This window comes from Chlorocebus sabaeus, chromosome 25 (assembly GCF_047675955.1).
Source record: "Chlorocebus sabaeus isolate Y175 chromosome 25, mChlSab1.0.hap1, whole genome shotgun sequence".
NCBI lineage: Eukaryota > Metazoa > Chordata > Mammalia > Primates > Cercopithecidae > Chlorocebus > Chlorocebus sabaeus.
In genome coordinates, this window is record NC_132928.1 from 6755002 (window position 1) to 6781685 (window position 26684).

Consider the following 26684-nt stretch of genomic DNA (forward strand, 5'->3'; position numbering starts at 1 on the left):
CTCGGCGGGGCGGTCGCTTTTGGAGCCGCAAAGTTTGGCTGTGGCGGCAAATGGGCTTGGGCGGCTCCTCGGCGGGTGGCGGTGGTGGCTGTAGCGGTTCCTCCTGGCCCTGTTAATGTCGGGGCCAGGCCCAGGGAGGATGGCGCCCTAGAACCCAGCCTTGCTGGGGTAGGGGCGGGAGGGGACGGGGTGGGGACCGGCCATGTCGGAGGTGACCCGGAGTCTGCTGCAGCGCTGGGGCGCCAGTTTTAGGAGAGGCGCCGACTTCGACTCTTGGGGCCAGCTGGTGGAGGCGATAGACGAGTATCAGATGTGAGTGACTAACCGCGGGAGCGGGCCAGACCGGCTCCAGTCGTGCGCCTCTCCCTTGTTTCTGTCGGTGTCTCTCATCACTGTATCTGCCAGCCAAGGCTTCTCAGGGTGGGGCCCCGCAGGCACTGAGGCTGAGATCCCTCGCCACCAGCCCCAGCGAGGCTGCTCTGGGGACAAGGGCTCCGCTCTCTGGGGTGACTCGCCTTCTTCCCCCTCCGCCTCCGCAGGGAGAGTTCCATTCAACAGGTAGCCCTTCTTTCTTGGGGCGCCGGCCCTAGTAGGCTATCTACTTAGTTCCTTTCCACGGTCTCACGGGTCCACCACTTGGCAGTCAGTTTCCTTTCCTCCTCCTCTCCCAGGTTGCCCTTCCTCGATTTCCCTTTGAAATTCTCTGAGGAATACTTGTGTGTTCTCCGCCCACGTTCCAAGAATGAGTGGCCTTGCTCTGTGTGTGTCTTCCTCCTTCCATGTGTAGGAAAGGAGGGAACTGGTTGCGATTGAGGGGAGGGGGTTCCCCAGGAAGCAGCGAGGGCCAGGGATACCTCTTCTGCCAAAAGAAGGGTCTCCTCTCGCGCTCCTTCTCCACCCCTCTTTCTGGTGAGCCGTGTTTTCAGAATTCCACCTCGATTTCGTTTCGGTTTCTGGGACTGTTATTTGGTAGGCTCTGAGTCCCACCCACCCCCTCGCTCGGTTGCCTTGGGTGGAGTCCGCGCAGGATGTGAACAGAAGAGAGCAAAATGTGAATTAATGGACCACGCACTGGAGCACCACTCCCTCCTTGGATCCCTCCTCCTTTTCCTGTATATAATGTATAGCCGCAGGGTACAAGTGAGTACCAGTTTCCTTGAGCAACCTAAGACCAATTTCTTGCCCTTTCTGGTTTCCGCAGAAAACTTCAGGGATGTCTTAAAAAATAAAAGACAAGATTTATATACACATAAAACCTTGCTTAGGTTTTTGCACATTTTTCTGAACTTAAGAACTGCCTGCCAAATGCTATTGTTTGCAAACTCGCCATTAATTATTCTTTGTTTAAAGCAAGTTGTTTGAGATTTCACTGAGTATTAAACCGTGTATGAGTAGAATAACCCGGCCTTCCCCACCACCCCCTCTCCGCCCCTGACACACAATGATTTCTGGAAAGAATAAACGCTTCGTACTTGGAAGATCTAAACTCTTAGCCTGTCCCCACAATAGTTGTTTTTAGCTATTAAGATAATTTAAATCTGTAGGTACTGACTTTGAATTGCCTGTAGTTTCAAAAAGCTCCGACAAAAACCCGTGCCCTGGGCCATTTTGTGATGTGTAACAACTAGTAGCATTTGTTTTGCACTTTCACATGATTTCATTTGCTCTTGCAATAACCCAGTGAGAATATAATTATTCTCATTTTACGAAATGAGGAAAACTGAAGCTCAGGTTAAACAGATTACTCAGGTCACAAGCTGATACCACTGAAATCTGGGATTTAAAGAAGAAAATCCAAATCCTATTTCTACTACAGAGCGCTTAAGATGCACTGAGAGAGTAATTCTGTAAGTGAATTAGACAAATTATAAGATTTTCTTTATTACCGGAGAACATAACCTTCCATACTGCAGCCAATTAGACAGTAAGCACCTATGTATACCCATTCTGTATATTAACTAATATTGCATAGCTTGAAATAGAAAGCCATATCTTACTTGTGATGTGAGATCTAGCAGCTGTTGACACTGGGAGGCTGACTTCACAATGGAAAGTGAAGAATACCATGTCCAATTGAAATTACAAAGGAAAATTGAAAATGCAAGCTGTTTAGTGTGAATTTCTAGGAACATGAAGGTGAGGGTGATAGGCACGTGCAAATCTATTGTTGGACCTCGGTACTAACCACTGAACTTCATGATTCTAGTAGTCCTCAAATTATAAAACCTGCCAGGGTCAAATTTCAATGAAGACATGTAATGATTGGCTTAAATTCTGTAAACATGTAGGCTACATATAAAATGAGGTCAAGAGTTTAAAATTACTTAATATATCCAGAAATGAATGCAAATTATCTTTTTCATTTGAAATACCTGGGAGGAAAGGCTGCAGCAAAAGACATGAATTGAGGGCCACTATAATGATGTAAACAAGAATTGACAGGATTTAGTTATTGACTGGATATCGAGGGTGTAGAAGGAGGAAGAGTCTAGGGTAATTGGGATGTCTAATTGGGTAGGCAGCAGTCTTTTTATAGCCATACAACATACAGGAGCTGCTTTATGGGAGGGATGTAGGGGGAGAGATAGTACATATCTGTATTATCATACTATCTCAGATAGTATGATAGTACATATCTATATTATTACTACAGTAGTAATACTGTAGCTTAAACAATTTCATTACTCAACAAGTAAGGGTTGGGGATACAAAGATGAATAGAATTTGATTTCTGCCCTCAAAGCACTGAGAATCCAATGGAAGATTTTGGAGTAACTGAGTGTTGCAATTATAGAAGTATGAAAAGAATAAGTGCTCCCACATTCCTTGCTATTTCCTGAAACGTAGTTCTGCCTTAGGGCTCTTGTATTTTTTTTTCTGGGACACTTTTTCCCCCATTATCTGTTTGGGTCACTTCGTCACCTCCTTCAGGTCTTTGTTCAAATATCCTCAGTGAGGCTCTCTCTGGCCACACCCTGTTTAAAATTGCAAAGTCTCTTGTCCACCCCCACTGCCTCTATCTCAGTTTCACACCTCCTGTTCTCCATCTTGCTTCATTTTTTTCCATGGTACTTACCACAATCGAAAATATATTTTCTTTTGTTGTTGTTGTTTCTGTTGTTTTTTCTGAGACAGAGTCTCGCTCTGTCACCCAGGCTGGAGTGCAGTGGCGTGATCTCGGCTCACTGCAACCGGTGCCTCCCGGGTTCAAGCAGTTCTCCTGCCTCAGCCTCCTGAGTAGCTGGGATTACAGGTGCACACCACCACGCCCAGCTAGTTTTTGTATTTTTAGTAGAGACGAGGTTTCACCATCTTGGCCAGGCTGGTATTGAACTCCTAACCTTGTGATCCACCCGCCTCGGCCTCCCAGAGTGCTGAGATTACAGGCGTGAGCCACCGTGCCCAGCCACAGTCAAAAGTATATTTTCTGTATTTGTTTTGTTTACTGTCTCTCTCCCCACTGGATTGTAAGCTCTTTGAAGGTAGAGTATGGGCATATGTTGCAGGGTGTTGGGACGCTGTCTATTTTGTTCTCTACTGTATACTTAGTGTCCAGAATAGTAATAGGCTCTCCACATGTCATTATTTGTTTAGATATTTTGTAGTTATTCTATTGAATGGATGAATTTAGGAGTATGCTATGGGAGCATTAAGGAGTCGATGCCAAACTACAATTGGAAGACTTAAATGAATTCTGTCAAGACTAAAATAGTCATCCAAAGTATTAGATGGTCAATTAAAAATAACTGCATTTCACTATTTGGGGATATATGGCCCCTAACTTATGGTAGAGTGGCACAGAAACTGTTGCTCAGAATCAGGCATTTCACAGGATCAATCCTGAGGTATTTATCTAGCACATGGATACTCAGTAAATATCTGCTAACTGGTTGGGTGTGGTGGCTCACGCCTGTCACTTTGGGAAGCTGAGGCGGGCAGATCACTTGAGGTCAGGAGTTCAAGACCAGCCTGGCCAACATGGCGAAACCCCCTCGCTACTAAAAATACAAAAAAAATTAGCCGGGCGTGCTGGTTTGTGCCTATGGTCCCAGCTGCTCAGGAGACTGAGACACAATCATCGCTCGAACCCAGGAGGTGGAGGTTGCAGTGAGCGGAGATCGTGCCACTGCACTCCAGCCTGGGTGACCAAGCGAGACTCTGTCTTAAAAAAACAAAGAAGTATCTGCTAAGTGAATCGATGAGTCTGAAGACTGGATAATGGCCACTTGTCTTTTTTTTTTTTTGAGACAGAGTCTCGCTCTGTCACCTAGGCTGGAGTGCAGTGGTGCAATTTCGGCTAACTGCAACCTCTACCTCCCAGGTTTAAGCAATTCTCCTGCCTCCGCCTCCGGAGTAGCTGGGACTACAGGAGCATGCCACCACACCTGGCTAATTTTTTTTAAATTTTTAGTAGAGGTGAGGTTTCACCATGTTAGCCAGGCTGGTCTCAAACTCCTGATCTCAAGTGATCTGCCTGCCTTGGCCTCCCAAAGTACTGGGATTATAGGCAGGAGCCACTGGGCTCAGCCCTACTTGTCATTTTTGCTGTGTTTTATGTCTCTGCTGCTGAAAGTGTGGTCCACAAATTGGTGATGGTCTACAAACTGTTACTGCTATGCAGTAAGGTAAGGAAAGAAATTGAGAGTAAACATGTGGAAACTTTATAGCAACCTGACATCCTCATGATATTTTTGCAATTGTATTTTACGTAAGTATTAGTCTAGAACAAATTTGGTGGAAAAGTGATCCTTTGCTACAGATGGTTTGAGAAGCACGAATTTCTGTGTCACGGAATGCTGTGGGGTTTCCAGGAGTTACTTATGTATGTGCTTAAGGTATGTTTAAAACTCTCCCTTGAGAATAGTTCTGTTTTACTTGTAGGCACCTTTGTAGGGTGAGATGAGTCTCTAGAGAAGAATATTTTTGACAGATTTATTTCACTTTTCCTAATAGAATGTCAACTTTTATTTGCTCATTTAATATTCAGAACAGTAGATTTCCCTCAGTGGACAAAATCAGGTGTCACTTTGTCTTAAAATGGTATACTCATTTGTGGATATAGAAAATTAATTTTTCATGTCGGCTTGAAAAGTTCTTTTTAAGGCTGGGCGCGGTGGCTCATGCCTGTAATCCCAGCACTTTGGGAGGCCTAGATGGGTAGAATACTTGAGCTCAGGAGTTCAAGACCAGCCTTGGCAACATGGCAAAACCCAGTCTCTACAAAACATACAAAAATTAACCTGATATGGTGGTGCTCACCTGTGGTCCCAGCTACTCAGGAGGCTGAGGTAGGAGGATTGCTTGAGCCCCGGAGACAGAAGTTGCAGTGAGCCAAGATCATGCCACTGTACTCCAGCCTGGGCAAGTTTTTTTTTTTTTTTCCTGTCTCAAAAAAAAGTTATTTTACAAACAACTTTATTGAGGTATAATTTATATACATGAAATTCATCTATTTTGCATGTACAATTTAATGATTTTTTAGTGAAATTTACCAAGATGTGCAACCATCATTACAGATTTTAGAAAATTTCCATCACCCCCACAAGATACCTAGTATTCATTTGCAGTCACTCTATATTCCCACTCTAGCCCCAGACAACCACTAATCTACGTTTTGTCTCTATAGATTTGTCTTTTCCAGACATTTTATGTAATTTGAATCATGCAGTATGTGATTTTTTTTTTGAGGCGCAGTCTTGCTCTGTTACCCTGGCTGGAGTGCAGTGGGGTGATCTAGGCTCACTGTACCCTTTGCCTCCCGGGTTCAAGGGATTCTCCTGCCTCAGCCTCCCCAGTAGCTGGGATTACAGGCACTGGCCACCATGCCCAGCTAATTTTCGTATTTTTAGTAGAGACGGGGGTTTCACCATGTTGGCTAGGCTGGTCTCGAACTCCTGACCTCAAGTGATCCATCTACTTTGGCCTCCCAAAGTGCTGGGATTACAGGCGTGAGCCACTCTGCCCAGCCTTGCATAATTTTTAATAGCACGATTCTGTTTGAATTGAGCATCCTTCCTTTCCCTATTGCCAATTAGCATTTGAACAGGAGTATAGCATTACACCCTTCTGACAGTGATTCTGCTTAGGTTGATGGCCACCACTGCAAATTATGTATAGAATTACTCAAAGAAAGAAACTCATTCCACACTGTAACTTCTCTGAGTTCAGGGATGTATAGTTGATGTTGTTAAAGATACAGAGTATGGATTCCTTGGGAGTACTCCATGCAGGTGGTAGGCCAGTAAGAGTTAGAAAAGAAACCAAGTACAGAAGAAAGACAATGGCTATGTTGTTACTATTTGTACCTTTTCCTGTACAGAATACACAAAAAGTGAGTCTATGAATGACATTTTAGGGAAAATATGAGGCTTCCAGCTTTGGGAGAAAAGAAATAAATGAATGGAAGCAGTTCAACTAAGTAACACAGTGGAGCTATCTTGGAAATATTAAGGGTTTTTTTTGTGGCTAATTCTGCTTTATGTTAAGGAGGATGCAAACCTTTCATAAATTGGATAGAGGCCAGGAAGAATAAGGTACTTTATGCCTTATCTTTAAAGACATGATTGCACAGAACTCCCATCTAGTACATTTTATTTGGAAACATAAACTATCTTCTGCAATTGGCTTGGTAGAGAATCTAGCACTTGCTACCCTTTGTATTCCTGTTCCTATTGCCCACACAGAATAATACATAGTATGTTTGGGAGTTTAATTTTCAAATTCTTTTGCTAGTTTTTTCCCCTATATTTTTTAGAAATTGAGATAAATATCACATCACATGAAACTCACCAGTTTAAAGCATACAATTCCATGGTTTTTAGTGTATTCACGGTGTTGTGCAACCATTTCCACTGTCTAATTCCTGAACATTCCCATCACTCCCAAAAGAAACCCCATACTTGGTATCAGTTACTCTCAGTTCCCTCATCTCCTGGCCACCACTAATCTGCTTTTTGTCTCTGTGGATTGATCTGGTCTGGACATTTCATATAAATGGAATCATATCACGTATAATCTTTTGCATCTGGCTTTTTTCATTTAGCATAATGTTTTTGAAGTTCATCTGTGTTACACGTTAGTAGTACTTCATTCCTCTTTTTGACTGAATAATTTAATTTTCCATTGAATGGATATACCACATTTTGTTTATCCATTCATCAGTTGTTGGACATTTTGGTTATTTTCACTTTTTGGCTGTACATTTGTGTTCAATTTTTTTTGTAAACATATTTTTCAGTTCTCTTGGATATATACCTAGGATTTTGAAATTGCTGAGTCATACAGTAACTCTGTATTTAACTTTCTGAGGAATGGCCAAATTGTTTTCCACAGTGGCTGGTACCATTTTACGTTCCCACCAGCAATATCTGAGGGTTCCAGTTTTTCACATCCTGTCAGTACCTGTTATCTTCTCTCTCTTTCCCCCATAAGGATGCAGTTTCATTTTTTAAAAAAATTGTACTCATTCTAGTGGGTATGAAGTGGTATCTTATTGCAACTTTGATCTGCGTTTTCCTAATGACTAATAATGTTAATCATCTTTTCCTGTGTTTACTGACCATTTTATATCTTCTTTGGAGAGCTGTCTATTCAAATCCTTTGCTCAAAATTGGTCTTTGTATAGTTGAAACCATAGTTTTATAGTTTAGTTTGTAAGGGGATTGACTTTTACAAACTAAACTGTATGGGTTTTTTGCTGTCTCAGAAGTAGCTTTGGGTCCTCATTGTTGAGCTTGGACTAATAATATAGATCCATCCATTAAAAACTCATGCAAAGCCTAGCTGCTATTTTAAAGTGTAATGATAATTGGACAGACAATAATTTCTGTTGCTGATTGGTGGAGAATTTTCTTTATTTTCCATGAAAACATGTTTTCAAAAGTATATATTGATAGTAGGATGGATTATTACCACTTTGTCATTGCTGTAATTTGGATTAGGACTAATTTTACTACCAAATTAATGATAGACTGATAAAGTATCTCTGGTTGGTATTATCACTGGTGCTCTCTGGAAGTGTTTAAGCAGAATCTGGACAACTACTTATTGGCTTATTATAGAATAAAGTCACCTATACTAAAGAAAGTTGGATTAGATGCCCTTTGAGATTCTTTCCAGCTCATTTTTACTGCCTAGAGCTGAAGTTTGTCCCAGTGAAATGGTATGAAAAGTGTTGTATCTTACTTTCATCATCATTGTATAAAGAGTTTGGTTTTTTTTTTTTTTTTTTTTTTGGAAGAGTTTGATTCTCAGTGTAGATTTATATTTTAAAAACAGGACAAGATATAATTGTACTTCACATTGTTAAAAAGCTTTAAATTGTTACACTTTGTTGCAGTAGTTTGCTTTTCTTGCATTCTAAAGAACATGTTTTCTTCTTACAGATTAGCAAGACATCTCCAAAAAGAGGCCCAAGCTCAACACAATAATTCTGAATTCACAGAAGAACAAAAGGTACCATAAAATAATCTGTAGATATATCAGATTCCAAACAAAAAGTGTTTTGTCTTTTGAGTTCATTAAGCAAAACAAAAAACAACAAAACAAAAACAAAAAACTGTTGTACTTAAGTAAAAAGAATGATACTGATTATGCTTTGCCTAACATTAAGTGATTATTTAGAGATACCATAAGACTTATCACTTTAAAGCAATAAAATTGTTGTACTCAGCCATTTAGGCTTTGCTTAACTTTGCTTAACTTTAGTGGAGACCATCCATGCTTTTGCTGAAGAGGGGGAGAACCCAATCCACACTTTGGTGAAGACTGGGGAAACCCAGAAACTGGGGTGTGTCTAGAGTCCTTGGGAAAATAGAAAGATTGTGGGTAGTTGCATTCCACCTCAACACTTATTTGATTCTGAACTTTCATAACTCCTATCTACCTCCTCTCAGAACAAACAGACACACACAAAAAACAAAAGACCAGGACAAACCAAAACACCTCTCCACTGAAAAAAATTAGTTCAAGTCAAGAATTCGGCATAAAAATCCATCTGCAAAATAAATGCATAAGGTTGCAAAATGTTTCAATCGTGCCTTTTCTCCTTGAATTAAATTTTTTGTGTGTCAAGTTGAGTCTCTAAACTGTTAGTTATTATGAAAAATGGGCGACTGAAGCTTTAAAAGAGAAGAAATGGGAGGAAACAACTCCCATTTTCTCTTGGCTCAGAGTATCTAGTGTTAAGTCAATGTTTAATCTTGTAGATAATGAAAAAAAAATTGTCAGTCTATCCCCCATCTCCTAAGAAAAGTGTGAAAACTATTATGACTTAATTTGTTCTTACCTATTCTTTCTGTACAAAGGGAGTGGTAATGATTTTTTGCACACTTTTACAGTAAGCCTAACAACATTCATTTTAGTCTATTCATCTATGTTCATTTGATTCTTATTATATAGGAGTTGGGAAGAAGCCCCTAAAGATTAGGGGCTTACACAAGTTTGTATATTTGCATTTTAAAATATTTTACACATATTTCTTATGCAGGTTTGTATATTTGCATTTTAAAAATATTTAGGATCTACTTTATCTAATGTACTTTTTAATTTGGTATTTAAAAAAAAATTACTATAATTTAAAAGAATTTTTTTTTTCTTTTGGCCGGGTGCAGTTGCTCATGCCTGTAATCCCAGCACTTTGGGAGGCCGAGGTGGGCAGATCACTTGAGGTCAGGAGTTTGAGACCAACCTGGCCAACATGGTGAAACCCCATCTCTACTAAAAATACAAAAATTAGCAAATTGTAGTGGTGCGTGCCTGTAATCCCAGCTACTAGGGAGGCTGAGGCAAGAGAATCACTTGAACCCAGGAGGCAGAGGTTGCAATGAGCCGCGATAGGACCACTGCACTCCAGCCTGAGCGACAGCCAGAGCAAGACTCTTGTCTCGAAAATAAATAAATTAAAAAAAAAAAAGAATATATTTTTTTCTTAGTAGTTCCTAGTATGCACAGTAGATATTAGGAGTCTTAGGATTTTAGCCCTGGAAAATAATGACCACAGCGGAAATGACTGATTAGCTTAAGGAAAGGAGCCTCTGTAAAATCTGAAATTTCTCTAGGAATTGATTAGGAAATGATCAGCTGGCATCACAGAATTGGGAGTTACGGTACCTAAATTTTGATAAACAGAGTATCAGATAGCTACATATATAAATTAATAGCTATCAGAATGTGTTATGAATATGGAAACAGAATGAAAACTCAGGGAATTAAAAAATGTTTAATCTTTAATCACCTGTTTGAGTTACTTCTGTTTCCAACACTGAGGTATAGGATATATGAGCCACATGACCTCAAATATTAAGTGATTTGACCTAAAACACACTAAAAACTATATTTTAAAAAAATACCACTGGGCATGGTGCCACATGTTTGTAATCTTAGCACTTTGGGAGGTTGAGTTGGGAGGATTCTTTGAGCCCAGGAGTTCAAGACCAGCCTGGGCAACATGGTGAAACCCCATCTCTGCTGAAAATACAAAAATTAGGTAGGCGTGGTGGTGTAAGCCTGTAGTTCCAGCTACTTGGGAGACTAAGGTGGGAGGATCACTTGAACTCGGGAGGCGGAGATTGCAGTGAGCTGAGATCATGCTACTGTACTCCCGCCTGGGCAACACAGTGAGACCCTGTCTCAAAAAAAAAAAAAAATCAAGAAATGAGCCTATCATATAATGATTAGATTAATGAGAAAAAATTAACTTTTTCTTAATTTTCTTTAACTTTCTAAGGCTGAAGCTGGTGTTTGATAATGCTATTTAGTCTTAAATTTATAGCTTTTCCTTAGCAGCCACATGACCACTATATTTTTGGCCACAGGAGGCAGCATGACTTAGAGGACAGAGCTGAGACCTGGAATCAGAAGACTGGGAGTCTTGCTCTTGCTGTGGCTGTGGCCTTAATTTTCTTATGTACGAAATGAGGGACTAGAGAACTCTAAATGATCTTTAGAGTATCCCTGAATCTTCTCATGTCCTTTACTTTGAAGTGTTCTGCACCTCCTTCTTTACTAGAGGTCTGATTTCGGAGGCGTTTATTATTTATGATACCTGCCTAGGAGGCATTTGTGGCTGCCAGTTGAGACTACAGAGAGAGCTTGTGCCTGCCTGCCTATTCTGTGGGCTTGGATAAAAACCCCAAATCACTGTATACTACATTGTGACTATAAGGCAACTTGTATGACTTTAAAAGTTTAATTTTCTTTAAAAATGCAAGTAAAACATTCACAGTGGGCCAAAAAAAGTCATACTGACATGTAGGCCTTATTTCAATGTCACATAAGGAAGAAGTTATCAGAGGCTCTAAATTAATAAATAATTAGAAAACGGAGATCTTCCGGGTGTATTCTGGGGAACATTGGTTCTGAAAAATTAATAGATGTTATTGAACAGATAGAGTTCGTGACTTCTTGCGACCTTTAGTATGCACATGTGTATGTTGAATATTTTAAAGAGTTTGGGCATGTAGTATTTTAAAATTTGTTTGCTTTTGGAAGTCTCCCTCTCCCTTCAAAGAACATTTCATTGAGTTTAGTGTTCTGAAACATATTATGGGAAATTTTGATTTAAACTGTTGGATCTGCAAAATTAATTAAATGCCAGACCTAGCATGCAAGCCAAAGGAGAAAAAACTCAATTGTGTTTTCTTCAAAAGAGGAACATGGAGAATGTTCTTTACATTATGCTAAGCAAAATTGTTCTTTCTTGAATTGGAATTTTTATGCTTTTACTATTTTTAGTGTTTTTGTAGCAGTGACAAATCTTAGAATTATGCCAACCATTCAATAGTTTGTACAACTTTGAAAGAAGATTTAAAAAAAAAAAAAAACATACTTTGGCCGGGCAGGGTGGCTCACGCCTATAATTGCAGCACTTTGGGAAGCCGAGTCAGGCGGATCACGAGGTCAGGAGATCGAGGATGGCCTGGCTAACACAGTGAAACCCCGTGTCTACTGAAAATACAAAAAATTAGCCGGACGTGGTGGTGGGTGGTGGCGGGCGCCTGCAGTCGCAGCTACTCGGGAGGCTGAGGCAACAGAATGGCGAGAACCCGGGAGGTGGAGCTTGCAGTGAGCCGAGATCACGCCACTGCACTCCAGTGTGGGCAACAGAGCGAGACTCCCTCTCAAAACAAACAAACAAAAACTATACTTTTAAAGTGCTTTTTTAATGAAACTTGTTACTGTCTAGCGCACAGTAAGCTCTTAAAAATATTTGATGGGCCAGGCATGGTGGTTTACGCCTGTAATCCCAGCACTTTGGGAGGCCGAGGCAGGCAGCTCACCTGAGGTCTGGAGTTTGAGACCAGCCTGACCAACACGGAGAAACCCCGTCTCTACTAAAAATACAAAATTAGCTGGGCGTGGTGAGACATGCTTGTAATCCCAGCTACTTGGGAGACTGAGGCAGGAGAATTGCTTGAATCCGGGAGGCAGAGGTTGCAGTGAGCCGAAATCACACCACTGCACTCATGCCTAGTCAACAAGAGTGAAACTCCATCTCAAAAAAAAAAAAAAAAAAAAATTGATGAATAAATGCTATTCTGTGTCTTAGGTGTTGATATTTATTCACATGTGATTGTTATTTAAGACAAGATTAATTCTGAGTTTTTAGATACATTCTCGTTTTTGAGAGAATAACTTACATTCATTTTCACGATATTTATTTTAAGTCTAACGAGCTCTAAAGCAGAACTACTGATCTCTAAACTTTATTAATTGGTAATAAATAGTATGAAAACTTCATTTTTTTTATTCTTAATATTCTCGGCAATTTCTGGTGCAAAATTCATGACACTTATTTGGTCCTCTTTTATGATTAGTTCACTTAGCTTTTGTTTCAGTTCCTAATAGTGTTGTCGTTATAACAACTGGGTTTAGTAACCAATGAATAGCTGCCAAAAGCTTTCATTCCACCGAATTCCCGACTTTGGTGTAGTAGATTTTCTCAAGTAAGTTTCTGGACAGAATAGAATATCCTGTCTTATGATGCTTAGAAAGCATTTCCCTGTTTTGAGTCAAATTTGGTGGTAATAAGAATTCCAGCACTATATGCTTGTTTTATATTTTATAAGGCTCTCCTTTCCACCCTTACCCTGATCTCTTCCCCCACAGTTCTACCTTCACCACCTCCAGCTCCCAGCTAGACAGTAGATTACTGGCTGTTTGAATCTAAAAAATTAAGTCTAGATTAACTGAGAACATTCTACCTTATGTGTATTTTTTAAACCTATTTTTTCTTACACAGATTGAAGACATTTTAGCAAAATTAACTTAGCTCTTTAATTGTCCATTTCTATTCCATCTTTTCCTTTAACTGATCTTTTGAGCTGTCAATTTTCCTAGCAATCACAATCGCCAATATTTTGAAAATGAAAGCATTTTCCATTTTTATACCATATTGGATATGAGCAGTTAATTTGAGTGCTAATAATTCAAGTTTTAATTGTCAGTACATATACTCTGAGACATGTGAACTTGTGCTTCTTAATCATTTTTCTGAGTCATCTGTTTCTAAGTGAAACAATTACAGTAGCAAGTGCTTGATTTTGATCTCAATACATTCTATATGTTTTAGAAGTTAATGCTATAGCCGAAATGATAGTGTTCTACTCCTTTTTAAATACTGAGGTTGGATGTGGTTCCTTAAAATAGTTATGAATAATGCCTATGGAGGTATTTTGCCATAGTTCAGTAGATTTCTGTATAAAAAACTGTTGCAGCCGGGTGCAGTGGCTCATGCCTGTAATCTCAGCACTTTGGGAGGCCGAGGTGGACAAATCACCTAAGGTCAGGAGTTCGAGACCAGCCTGGCCGACATGGTGAAACCCTGTCTCTAATAAAAGTACAAAAATTAGCTGGGCGCAGTGGTAGGTGCCTGTAATCCCAGCTACTTGGGAGGCTGAGGCAGGAGAATCGCTTGAGCCTGGGAGGCAGAGGTTGCAGAGAGCCGAGACCGTGCCACTGCACTCCAGCCTGGGCAACAGAGCGAGAGTCCATATATTAAAAACAAACAAACAACAACAACAACAAAAAACTGTTGCTTCTGCTTCAAGAAATGTTTAAATTTAAAATAGTTTATTAGTGGACTCATAGTTGTTAAATTTTAACATTTTACCTTAAATGTTAAAAGCATGAAATCACATGGATTTTATAGTAAAGAAAGGAAAAGAAAGTAATGCTTTAAAAGACTTAGTAATTGACATATCTCACTTAATACAGACAGAATTCTTTTTAAAAATCAGTTTTCAAAGAACATAAAAGTATAGCTAAATGGTATTGATATAGAAATATTGCTTTGTTGTATATATTGCTGTATCGCATAGAAGGCAATGCTGGTCTGCCACCATACCACCCTGAATGTGCCCAATCTCATCTGATCTTGGAGGCTAAGCAGGGTTGGTCCTGATTAATACTTGTATGGGAGAAGGCATTGATGCCTAGGGCAAGTTACTTAACCTCCCTGTGCTTCAGTTTTCACACTTTTAAAATGGTTGTATCTAACTCATAGAGTTATAGTGAGGATTAAATGAATTAATGTTTGTAAACCACTTAGGAGAGCCTGTCACTTACTAAGTGCTCAGTAGTTGTTAGCCATCACTATTACTATTATATTTATATTTAGAATTATTTACTAGTTGTGTTAGAATTGAGTGGTGTGTTTGAATAACAATAATTTGAGGATGTTGGATTCTATATAGAAAAGACTATTGCTGGTTTCTATGCAACAGTTTGAGAGTGAATAAATCTATGAATATCATGAAATCTTTTGTAGTTGCCATATATAAATGTAATTTTCAGATGTAATCTTTAAGTTTTCAGAATAAAATTGGACATCTTCTAAACTCTTGTATTGGGATTAAAAAGAATTTTTAGAGATTGTGGAGATGGTTCAATATTGTCACTTGTTCTTTGGCATCGAGTGATATCTTACTCAGTAGTGGTTTATTTTGTGAGTTGTTGTATCAGCCGTTTATTGTACATGCGGTAGTTATGTAGTGCCCACTTGCATAAGTGCTGGGGCCAGGACAGCACTTGTTACTCCTCTTTGCTCCTTATTCACCTTCCAAAGAAAATTGATAAAAGAGAAAACCACCAAGTCCAATTTACTAAACTTTTGCAAGTTATCAATACATTTAGAAAAACATGCTTTTTTCCTTCCCAGAATATTCATTGTGTAGGCATTGCAGACATTGTACATAAATACTTTTATGATCTGGGTTTATTCCTAATAAAAGCTTAAGAAACATCTCTTTTGGAAGGACTTAAAAGCCTTGATGGACATAATTCAGCTGCCTGCCCTGATACATGTTTCTTATATGAATCTCCCTTTAATTTCCACCCTAGTTATTCCTATTTTTGTTCTGATTACTATTTACCTGGACAATTGAAATAACCTGATTGATTTTGCCTTTAGTCTTTGCCCTTTCCTACTTCAATCTATGTATACTTTTATTACAATAGTCTTCTTTTTTTTGAGATGGAGTCTCACTCTGTTACCCAGGCTGGAGTGCAGTGGCGTGATTTCAGCTCACTGCAACCTCCATCTCCCAGGTTCAAGTGATTCTCTTGCCTCAGCCTTCCCAGTAGCTGGGATTACAGGCATTTGCAACCACACCTGGCTAATTTTTTGTATTTTTAGTGGAGACAGTTTCACCGTGTTGGCCAGGCTGGTCTTGAACCCCCGACCTCAAGTAATCTGCCTGCCTCGGAGTCCCAAAGTGCTGGGATTACAGGCGTGCGCCACCACACCTGGTCACAGTAGACTTCTTAAAGGGCAGATCTGAAAGAGTTTAAAAAAAACAAAAAAAAAAACCCTTCTGTGTAATTACTGCTAAAGTAATCACAGATTCTTCAGCTGGTTATTGGAGGTCCACCTCAGGATAACAGCCCCCTTCTCCTACTTTACTTTCCTTCTGCTTTCAGTTTGAGACTTGAGACAATTGAACCATGACAATTTTCTAAACTCTTTAATTTTAGAAATCCTCCTGGTCATTGGGGCTTGATTCCTAATACAGATCTTGTTCTGTTTCTTTAGGTCATATAATGACATATCTTGCTAAAGCTCATACAATCAAATGTCTGCTTTCTTTTATAATGATTTTATATTTGTCTTATCTCTCCTAATACAACATGAGCTTATTAAAGGCAAATGCTATCTATGCCCTATCATTAATATCCATTTTACAGCTCATGTTATATAAAACAGATCCAACTATAAAATTTATCACCGTTTATCACAATATCAGTTTTGCTTAGTGTTGCCTATGTATTTAATTAAACAAGTTGGTGTTGGACTTAAGTCAAAATTAAATTAGTTATACCATTGTGCTAACTTTCAGATATTTTTAAGCCTTTTAAAAAGTGGATTTTAGGCTTTATGGAGAAGAAAAGGTGAAGCTTGGAACAGAAGATACCAGGCAGCCCTTCAAATCATATCTACAGCTGTCATCAAAGCAAACTTGAGTTAGAATTAGTTGTGGCACATTAGGTCAGGGGAGAATATATATACTTACCTTCTCTCCCTCGTCCTTTGCCTCTTATTTCTTTTCTCTAAAGTCTGAAAGATGCCAGAAAGAAATAAAGTTTAACTTATTTAAGAGAATTATAGATCTTTTATTAATAAAAATTAACTTGATGATTTGAACTAACAGTTATGATAATTTTGGTATTTATAGCTTTTTCTATTCCTCTACAGAAAACCATAGGCAAAATTGCAACATGCTTGGAATTGCGAAGTGCAGCTTTACAGGTAAGGAGTTTTTCTCCTCTCTTATACAAGGAAAATAAATTATTCTGCATTATTCTCATAAAACATTAGACATTCATTTCAAAAGCAGTATTGTCTCAGAAGTGTTTTATAACAGCATATATTAAATTCATACTTTTTTAGTTCATGTTTTGTACATTGTAAAATAAAATATATGACTTCAGTTTTTTCTGTTATTTTTGGCCTGAGTGTTCCAAAAATAAACAAAAACCAGTTTGGGACTTTTCATTTTCTACCTTGAAAGCAAGAAATAGATTCCTTTTGAATATTTGGTTATTGCCGCTTAAAAGACAGGGTGCAGTGAAATCTTTGTAGTGAAAAGATGTAATATGCTTATTTTAAATTTAGTCCACACAGTCTCAAGAAGAATTTAAACTGGAGGACCTGAAGAAGCTAGAACCAAGTAAGTTTAAGTTTATATTTTTTTGTGATACTCCTTTGGAAAATTAATCTATTATAGATGTTAACGCTATTTAACAAAGATTCTGATTTGATTTATTTCTGTTAATATCTAGTCCTATGTGATTTTTTTGGGTGCTTTTGTTACTTCTGTAACATTTATAGTAATTATTTTTTGGATTTTATCTTCTCTATAGAATGTATGAGGTTGTACCTCATCTAAATGTGTATTAGCCTTTATTTTGTCTTGCTCACTTTAATAAAACCACAGTTACTTTGGTAAACATTTGCAGCAGCATCTACTGGAGGAAGTAAAGCTTTAGTCATTGATGCTCATTTACACTACATGTCATTGAAAACTACAGTCCAGCTGTTGGAGCTGCTCTGCAAAATATTTTTTTGTTGTCTTCATTTTCCTTTCTCTTTAAAACTCTTTTGAAGTAAATAATTTATTCAAATGTTTTGGTGGTTAGTGTGCTGCCACATAAAGCTTTTTTGCTAATTCGGATGAATGTTCTTTGCAATATGGGCAAATGCACAAGAGTTGAATATAAAACTGAATCTAAGTCAATATTCTCATTTTTCATTGAGACAAGATTGCACATCTTAACATTTTCATGTAAATAGAGTTTATTTATCCATCTAAGTCAAATTTCTAAGCAAGGAATCATAAAATCATAGCATTTTAGAACAGAAAGGAGTTTTAAGAGTCATATAGTTGAGTTCTCTCACTTTATAGTTGAACAAAGCTGAAACGATTTGCTGTTTCACTCCAACCCTTAGTAGCCTCATCTAAGGAAAATTAATGACTGTAACTTGCATTATGTTGAACTAGGTTGGTTGGTTTTGCTAATGTATTCTTCAGAGTTTTAAAAAATCTCTTGAAAATCATGTCCGAAATTCATACTGATTGTGAAAATACATTTAATTTGCTTATAATAATCCTCAGTCACATACTACTTTTTACTCAAACATATCTCTTCATGACCCTGTAAAATTCCCTTCAATAAATTCGTCCTTCAAAGTCCCTCAGATGTCCCGTCTTTCTCTGTTCCTCTAGCTATATTAAACTCAGCTTCCTATCTTTTATAGTAACACTTTTTATATCCATCTTCATTGTTTGTCCTGTATTTGTTTCACTCCTTAAAGAGATTGTGAATAACCTTTGTATTTTTCCCACAGAGCCTGATTCAGTGCTTTGTATGTAGTATGGGCATGGCAAATTTTGTTACATTGAATAGAATTGAATGTCTTCAGGGAAACTTCTCTCATATTAGAAAATAATCTTTCAGATGGGAACAGTTACCCATTTTGTCTACCACAAAAATGAAACAAGTCAGTGGCAAAGACAACACATGTTGATATTTGTGTGTGTGTCCCATTTCTAGAGTGTAAGCTTCAGGAGGGTGGCAGGTCCATGTTCTGTGAGAGCAGTGCAGTTTTTACTAGTAGGGTACGTCCCCGCATCTGCCATTCAGAGGTCCTCAGTGTGTAGAGTCTACTGAATGAGCCAGTGAGTCCCCAGCCCATGATGTAAGGTATTATGCCAAAACAAACATTTCCTTTTCAAAGCATTGATACCTAAGAAAAGAAAATACTGTTTAAATTCTTCTATTATAGTACAAATGGAAGATATTCCTAGTAACTGATACAGTTTTCAACTTTTTCATTGGTGTTTTACACAAATTAAAGGTTGATTTTTCCCCCATTTTATTATTAAAATATTACTGTACATTTTTGTTTCTGATATGAAGGACACATGGTCCTTTTTGTCACCTGTTCGCCTTTCCCATTCTTAGTATCTAATATAATATTATGTTAGTGATTAACTGATATTTATTGAGTTGAAGTTATCTTTTACTCACAATGAGCTATCATGTACAAAGTTTAGAAAGGATGTTCTTATAATTTTTTTTTTAAAATAGTGCTTTTTAGTGAGATCTGAAATGCAAAGATTCTAGTCAGCTGAATAGTGATAGAGAATGAGTTGTACAATAATGTAGGTTTATACTTGTACTTTAAATTTTTCTATGTAATTTCATGATTTTAATTCTCACAACACTCTGAGGAAATGTTCTCTTTGTAGAATTGAGGAAACAGATTCAGAGTGGCTATGTGAATGTTCAAGTCATTGGCATAATTCTTGGGCTAGGATTTGATTTGAAACCTTCTAACTTTCATCTTCTGACACTTCTGCCTTGCTTATCAAACTTCTGCTATACAGTTGCTTCTATTCCTTGAACAAGCCTGACTAGTTTCTGCCTCAGAGCCTTTGTTGTTGCTCCAGGCTGATCCCTGGGAAGCCCTTTCCCTACAGCTGCCTGCAGATGGTACCTCTCATCCTAGGTCATGGCTCAGTGTCTTCTAATAATTTAGTTTTGAAAGGCTTACCCTGACTACCTTAGCTAAAGTTTTCCTTCTTCTCTACTTAATCCATTTGCACACTCATCCTGTTTGTGTCCTTTATAACACTAATCACAGTTACATTATCTTACTTGTTGGCTTATCGCTTTTTCTGATGAGAGTCTGAGATCCATATATGAGGGCAAAGACTCTCTGTCTTGATCACTGTTCTTTTTAGCACCTAAATCAGTGACTGGAACATTATAGGCACTCAATCCATGTTTGTTGAGAAGAAGAAAGAAAGAGAATAAATGAGAATCTAGACACAAGCCTCAGAGTTCTTTCTCACTGGAGGGTTTGGTATAGATTACATATATAAGAATGAATATACTATGGATTATGTATATAAGATTATATATATAAGAAGGTATAGATTATATGTATGAAGAGTATAGATTATATATAAGATTATATGTATATATACAGGTATAGATTATATATATAAAAGAAGAAGATGAAGGAATGTTGGAGGAAGTCATGGAATTGCAACGTGCAGTCTCTGGTTTTCCTCCTTTGGGATGCCAATATGCCACAACCATTTTAGCTCTAAACTGCAGAACTCCAAAATTAAAGATTGAATAAATTGAATACAAAATCATGGAAGCCTTTTAGGTCTTCCAGTTAACGCCGTGAATTCACTTTAATGTAATCACGGGTAGTTACTGGGCACCCATAAGGCCAGAAATGAAGCTGAATTACATACTTATAGTACCCTTCAGAGGTGGCTAGAATTGTAAGATGCCTCTCTTTAAGTATACATGTCGGAAGGTAACCGTTGAAATACAGATTGATCACAGCCAGAACACAGGAGGTGGTCCCATATTGTTTGAAGACTTCTCTTCAGGATAAATCCCTCTTTGTGAATGTGTGTGTATAAATATGGAAGTACATGTGTGTATATACATATGTAAGTACCTATGTGTATATATACGACAGGGATGCAGTCAGGGAAATACAGCCTTAGGTGACTTCGTTGTGTGAGCATCATAGAGTACACTTACACAAACCTAGATGGTAGAGCCTGTTGCTCCTAGGCTACAAACCTCTACAGCCTGTTACTGTACTGAATACTGTAGGCAATTGTAACACAGTGGTAAGTTTTTATGTTTGTAACGTAGTAGAAAAAGGATAGTAAAAATACATATAAAAGATAATAAATGGTATACCTTTATAGCGTACTTACTGTGAGTGGAGCTTGCAGGACTGAAAGTTGCTCTGGGTGAGCAGTGAGTGAGTGATAAGTGAATATGAAGGCCTAGGACATTATCATACACTACTGTAGACTTTATAAACACTGTACAATTAGGCTAAACTAAATTTATTGTAAAAATTGTCCTGTCTTTAATAACAAATTAACTTTAGTTTATTATATATAAACTTTATTAACTTTAACTTTTTAAAACTTTTTGACTCTTTTGTAATACCATTTAGCTTAAATACAAACACTTTGTACAACTGTACAAATATATATTCTATATATATATATATATATATATATATTTTTTTTTTGAGACAGCTTTTGAGACAGTCTGGCTCTGTTGACCAGGCTGGAGTGCAGTGGCATGATCTCCGCTCACTGCCACCTGCATCTCCTGGGTTCAAGCAATTCTCATGCCTCAGCCTCTGGAGTAGCTGGGATTACAGGCGTGTGCCACTAGGCCTGGCTAATTTTTTTGTATTTTTAGTAGAGACAGGGTTTCGCTATGTTGACCAGGCTAGTCTCAAACTCCTGTCTGCCAGTGATCCATCTGCCTCAGCCTCCCAAAGTGCTGGAATTATAGGTGTGAACCAATGCGCTGGCCACAAAAATATTTTTTCTCTATGTCCTTATTTTATAAATGTTTTCTACTTTAATTTTTGTTTGTTTTTACGTTTTAAACTTTTTTTTTTTTAACAACTAAGAAACACACACACATTAGCTTAGGCCTATACAGGGTCAGGATCATCAATATCACTGTCATCCACCTCCACGTCTTGTCCCACTGGAAGGTCTTCTGGGGCAGTAATACACATGGAGCTGTCATCTCCTATGATAACAATGCCTTCTTCTGGATACCTCCTGAAGGACCTGCCTGAGGCTGTTTTATAATTAACTTTTTTTAGGGGGAGGCTGAGGCAGGCGATCACCTGAGGTCAGGAGTTCAAGACCAGTCTGGCCAATGTGGCAAAACTCTGTCTCTATAAAAATACAAAAATTAGTCAGGTGTGGTGGCTCACGCCTGTAATCTTAGCTACTCGGGAAGCCGAGGCAGGAGAATCGCTTGAACCTGGGAGGCGGAAGTTGCAGTGAGCCGAGATCATGCCATTGCACTCTAGCTTGGGCGACGGAGCGAGACTGTCTCAAAAAAAAAAAGAAAGAAAGAAAATTAACCTTTTTTTTAAATAAGTAGAAGAAGTACACTCTAAAATAATGATAAAAATATAGTAAGTACAGTAACTTCTATGTAAACAATATACTATAAAAAGTATAGTATATACTAGGCAGTTGGAATTTTTCAGCTCCATTATAATCTAATGGGACCACTGTCACATATGTGGTCTGTCACTGACTGAAACATTATTATGTGGTGCATGACTGATTATAATAATTTTTAAGCCTCAGAATGCCAGGACTCAGTATAATAAATTTTATCATAAAAGAAATATGAGAATTATAACCTTGCTGCTACAAACTACCAGTTTGATGATATTGAAAGGAAATCTTCTCAGGACTGAGAATAAAATGTACTCATGTATCTCTAACTGGGCGTCTTCTATACAACTTTTTTTTTTTTTCTTTTGTTAAACAGAGTATCATTCTTGCCCAGGCTGCAGTGCAGTGGCATGATCATGGCTCACTGCAGCCTTGACCCCCCCGGGCTCAAGTGATCCTCCTACCTCAGCCTCCTGAGTAGCTGGGACCACAGGCCTGCACTCCCATGCCTGGCTCATTTTTATTTTTATTTTGTAGAGACAGGAGTCTCCCTGTGTTGGTCAGGCTCAAATCTTTTAATTAAAGCACTATAGGGAGGAGGCCTTCTCTTTTTCTGGTACCCCATGTCTCACCTAAGACCTTGTAGATAGGATTCATTTTCCATGAGGGCTCTGAGACTCTGGAACTTACTCTTCTTGGAGATCTGACTTTACTCTGAGGATACTGGTACCTAGAGTACACCATGGATATTTTAATTTTGCTAAGACCTTCAGTAGACAAATGTACTGTGTAGCTCTCAAATGGTGTAAGGCTGGGAATTTAAAAATATATATTAATATGCATAATAAAATTGATTAAAAATTAGTCATTTAAGATATAATTTTTTATTTTGCTTCACGGAAGAATTCATGTTTCTTTATCTTCTTATTCTAGTCCTAAAGAATATTCTTACATATAATAAAGAATTCCCATTTGATGTTCAGCCTGTCCCATTAAGGTAAAAGAAACATTTATATTTGTTTTCTTATTTTATTTTATACCTCTTTTTCAGATATTTCTGGGTTTTCTTAAATATCAACTTTGGTATTATTGATATCATTGACATCAACAGTGATAACAGTATATCAGCATTTTATTTTATTTTGTTTTGTTTTATTTTATTTTTTATTTTATTTTTTTATGGTATTTTATTTTATGTTATTTTATGTTATGTTATGTTATGCTATTTTATGTTATTTTTGAGGTGGAGTCTTGCTTTGTCGGCCAGGCTGGCATGCAATGGTGCTATCTCGGCTTACTGCAACCTCCGCCTCCGGGTTCAAGCAATTCTTCTTCCTCAGCCTCCCAAAGTAACTGGGATTACAGGTGCACGGTGTCATGCCCAGCTAATGTTTTTGTATTTTAGTAGAGACGGGATTTCACCGTGTTGCCCAGGCTGGTCTCGAACTCCTGAGCTCAGGCAATCCACCCACCTCGGCCTCCCAAAGTGCTAGGATTACAAGCATGAGCCACCGCACCCAGCCTATCAGCATTTTTTAATATCAGTATCTTGCCTGGGAAACGAGTATTTGTGAGGCTTCTCTAGTATATTTAGTTTTGCAGTTCGTTGTTTTTTTCTGCCGTTTTTCATGTAGAAGAATTTTGGCACCTGGTGAAGAAGAGAATTTGGAATTTGAAGAAGATGAAGAAGAGGGTGGTGCTGGAGCAGGGTCTCCTGATTCTTTTCCTGCTAGAGTTCCCGGTAGGTATCACTTATTAAAAATAAACATTACTTAACTGCATCCAAAGTCAGGGTGTTTGAAACTTATTTTGGTGTTTGCTAGTGGGGCAATACAACCACTCTAAAGCTCATGCTAATCTTAGGCAAATTTTATTGGCAGTAGCTATTTCATAAGTATGGTGTGAAGTTATCTTACTCTCTGTCAGGGGTCCTCAGGACCATCCCCATGTTCAGTGATTCTCTAGAACAACTCACGAGGCTCACTATATAGTTGTATTCATAGCTAGGAATCATTACAAGAGAATGCAAGAACAAAATCAGCAGACAGAAAAGCCATTCAGGCAAAGTCTGGAGGTAACCAGGTGCAGGCTTTCAAGAATCCCCTTCCTGTAGAGTCATATAAGATGTACTTAATTTCCCATGCAACAAGTTGCGACAACGTATATGAAATGCACAATGTTGTCTACTAGAGAAGCTCTTTAGAGTCAGTGCCCAAAGCTTTTACTGGGGACTGGTTTTGTGGGTACTTTCTGCCTGGCACAGACCAAAATTCCAGACTACAGAGGAAACAAGGTGTTTAGCACAGACCATATTGTTTACACATTTTAGGCACAGTGACCATTCTTACCAGGGAATGGTGGGAACCCTCCCCAAATCCAAGATCCCAGATGCCAGCTGTGGGCTGACCTTGCAAGGAGGTTTTCTAAGAATAACAGTCTTAGGCCTGCTATGTTAATTCTTTTCTGTATACTGTCATAAGTACTTCTTTTGTTTTGTTTTCTTTTGAGACAGAGTCTCGTTCTGTCACCTAAGCCCTGGAGTGCAGTGGCATAGTCTCGGCTCACTGCAAACTCTGCCTCCCAGGTTTCAAGCAATTCTTGTATTTCACCCTCTCAAGTAGCTGGGATTATAGGCACATGCCACCACGCCTGGCTAATTTTTGTATTTTTGGTAGAGACAGGGTTTTGCCATGTTGGCCAGGCTGGTCTTGAACTCCTGACCTCAGGTGATCCACCTGCCTCAACCTCCCATAGTGCTGGGATTACAGGCATGAGCCATTGCATCCAGCCATAAGTACTTCTTTAATTAATCAATTTGTGGTGGTTAAAAGTGGACCCATGGGAGTGGATACTGAACAATTGCCCTTTCTTCCCCATCTTGTTTTAGGGAAGCAAAGAATATATGGCAAACTTCTTTATTTCCGGAAGCTCTCCATGAGTATCTTCCCTCCCTGTAAATAACCTTGGCAAGCAGCCTGGGTAAATTTCTTGCCTCTCCCAATTACTGCTTTACTCTGTTCTGTTCTGTTCTGTTCTGTTCTGTTCTGTTCTTATAAAGTATAGTTTTTATTTCTGATAAACTAGTTTACTTTGGGAAGTATAGCAATCTGCTATAATATTGTGATGCATTTTAGAAGAGATTCTAGAAGCTTTCCATTATAGTTAAATACAATCTGTGTGCTGTTCAGATAGCTTTCATCATAATTAATATTCCAGTATTTTGAATACTTCTTGAGGAGGAGTCATTTGGAGTAGGAACAATATAGGCTCGGACCAACAGATAACTGGGCTTTTGAGTCTGGGCTCTGCTAATCACTAGTTGAGGGACTTTGCACCTGTGTCTTAAACCAATCTGAACTTCTGTTTCTTTATAAAATGGGATAATGATAGTGCCTAACTCATACATAAGGTTATTGTGAAGATTAACAAGATACTAAGTTTAAACCGTTTAGCATGGTATTGTTCATATGCTGAATATTAGTGGCGGCTGTTACTCTTATCATCATCTCTACATGGGGATAACAGTACCTACACTGCAGGGTTATTGGAAACATTGCAGGCACTATCAATCAATGGTAGCTCTTATTGTTAATAATGTTTCTTTGGTACAAGGGCATTATTTCCAATCTACTTTGCTTTATGAAGAGAGAGCTATATTTTTCTTGCTTTTATAGGGTATTTCAAGATTGCCAAGATGATGAGATATTTTGCTGTTTCACTGACTCGATAACTTTTATTGCCTTTTCAAACTACATACTGTAATTGGTGTAGCTTCCAGTTCTATAAATTTCTATCTGATTTGGTTGTTTTCCTGCTTACTGTACTTCTGTAGCAAACAAGAAGCAGATGATGTAAATCATGAAATGGGCAGATTAAGGTCTTTATGGGGTTCAGATTGCCCAGTTGAAAAGGAACTTCTATCATAAATCCATTTGCTATGTAAGATTAAGCCCAAACTGAATTTGTATTCTGATACAGCATTGTGATATTTCGGTTTCAGAGATACAAATGCATTACTGAACCATTCTAGTCCCTGAATTTTTTCCCCCTAAAAGAAAGAGTATGTATAGTTTAATTAGCTATATTTGGTTTGGGATCATATTGTTCAGGGCCTGTCTTATTGAAAAATAGCTTGTAAAATTATATTCATTGAAATAGCAAGATGATACTTTTAATTATAGAGCAAGAAAGAGTTTCTTGTGACCCAAAGGGAACACAAGATTTAAAATCAGTTTTACTGGGATATTTACATATATGAAATTCACTTGGCTGGGCGTGGTGGCTCACGCCTGTAATCCCAACACTTTGGGAGGCCGAGGCAGGTGAATCACCTGAGGTCAGGAGTTCGAGACCAGCCTGGCCAACATGGTGAAACCCCATCTCTACTAAAAATACAAAAATTAGCCAGGCATAGTGGTGGGCACCTGTAATCTCATCTACTTGGGAAGCTGAGGCAGGAGAATTGCTGGAACCTGGGAGGCGGAGGTGCAGTGAGCCAAGGTTGTGCCATTTTACTCCAGCCCAGGCCAACAACAGCGAGACTGTGTCTCAAAAAAAAAAAAAAAAAAAAAAAAGAAAGAAAAAAGAAATTCACTCTTTTTAATATATACCTTTAATGAGTTTTGAACAACTCATATACTAACCACTACCACTGTTAAGCTAATGAGGTGTGAGGGTATGACGTATGGTCTGTAGATACGGTATGAC

The 26684-nt window shown here is 38.4% G+C and overlaps 1 protein-coding gene across 1 annotated transcript in view; it reads left to right on the forward strand.

Moving 5' to 3' along the window:
• The first annotated feature begins 22 nt into the window (after positions 1-22).
• AIDA (axin interactor, dorsalization associated) overlaps positions 23-26684 on the forward strand; it is a 42171-nt gene continuing 15509 nt past the window's right edge. Inside the window, exons 1-6 of the mRNA XM_007988369.2 lie at positions 23-312; positions 8385-8454; positions 16691-16744; positions 17111-17165; positions 22911-22974; positions 23612-23718. Of these exons, the coding sequence (XP_007986560.1) occupies positions 203-312; positions 8385-8454; positions 16691-16744; positions 17111-17165; positions 22911-22974; positions 23612-23718 (460 nt within the window). The 5' untranslated portion in view covers positions 23-202. The remainder of the gene's footprint in view (positions 313-8384; positions 8455-16690; positions 16745-17110; positions 17166-22910; positions 22975-23611; positions 23719-26684) is intronic.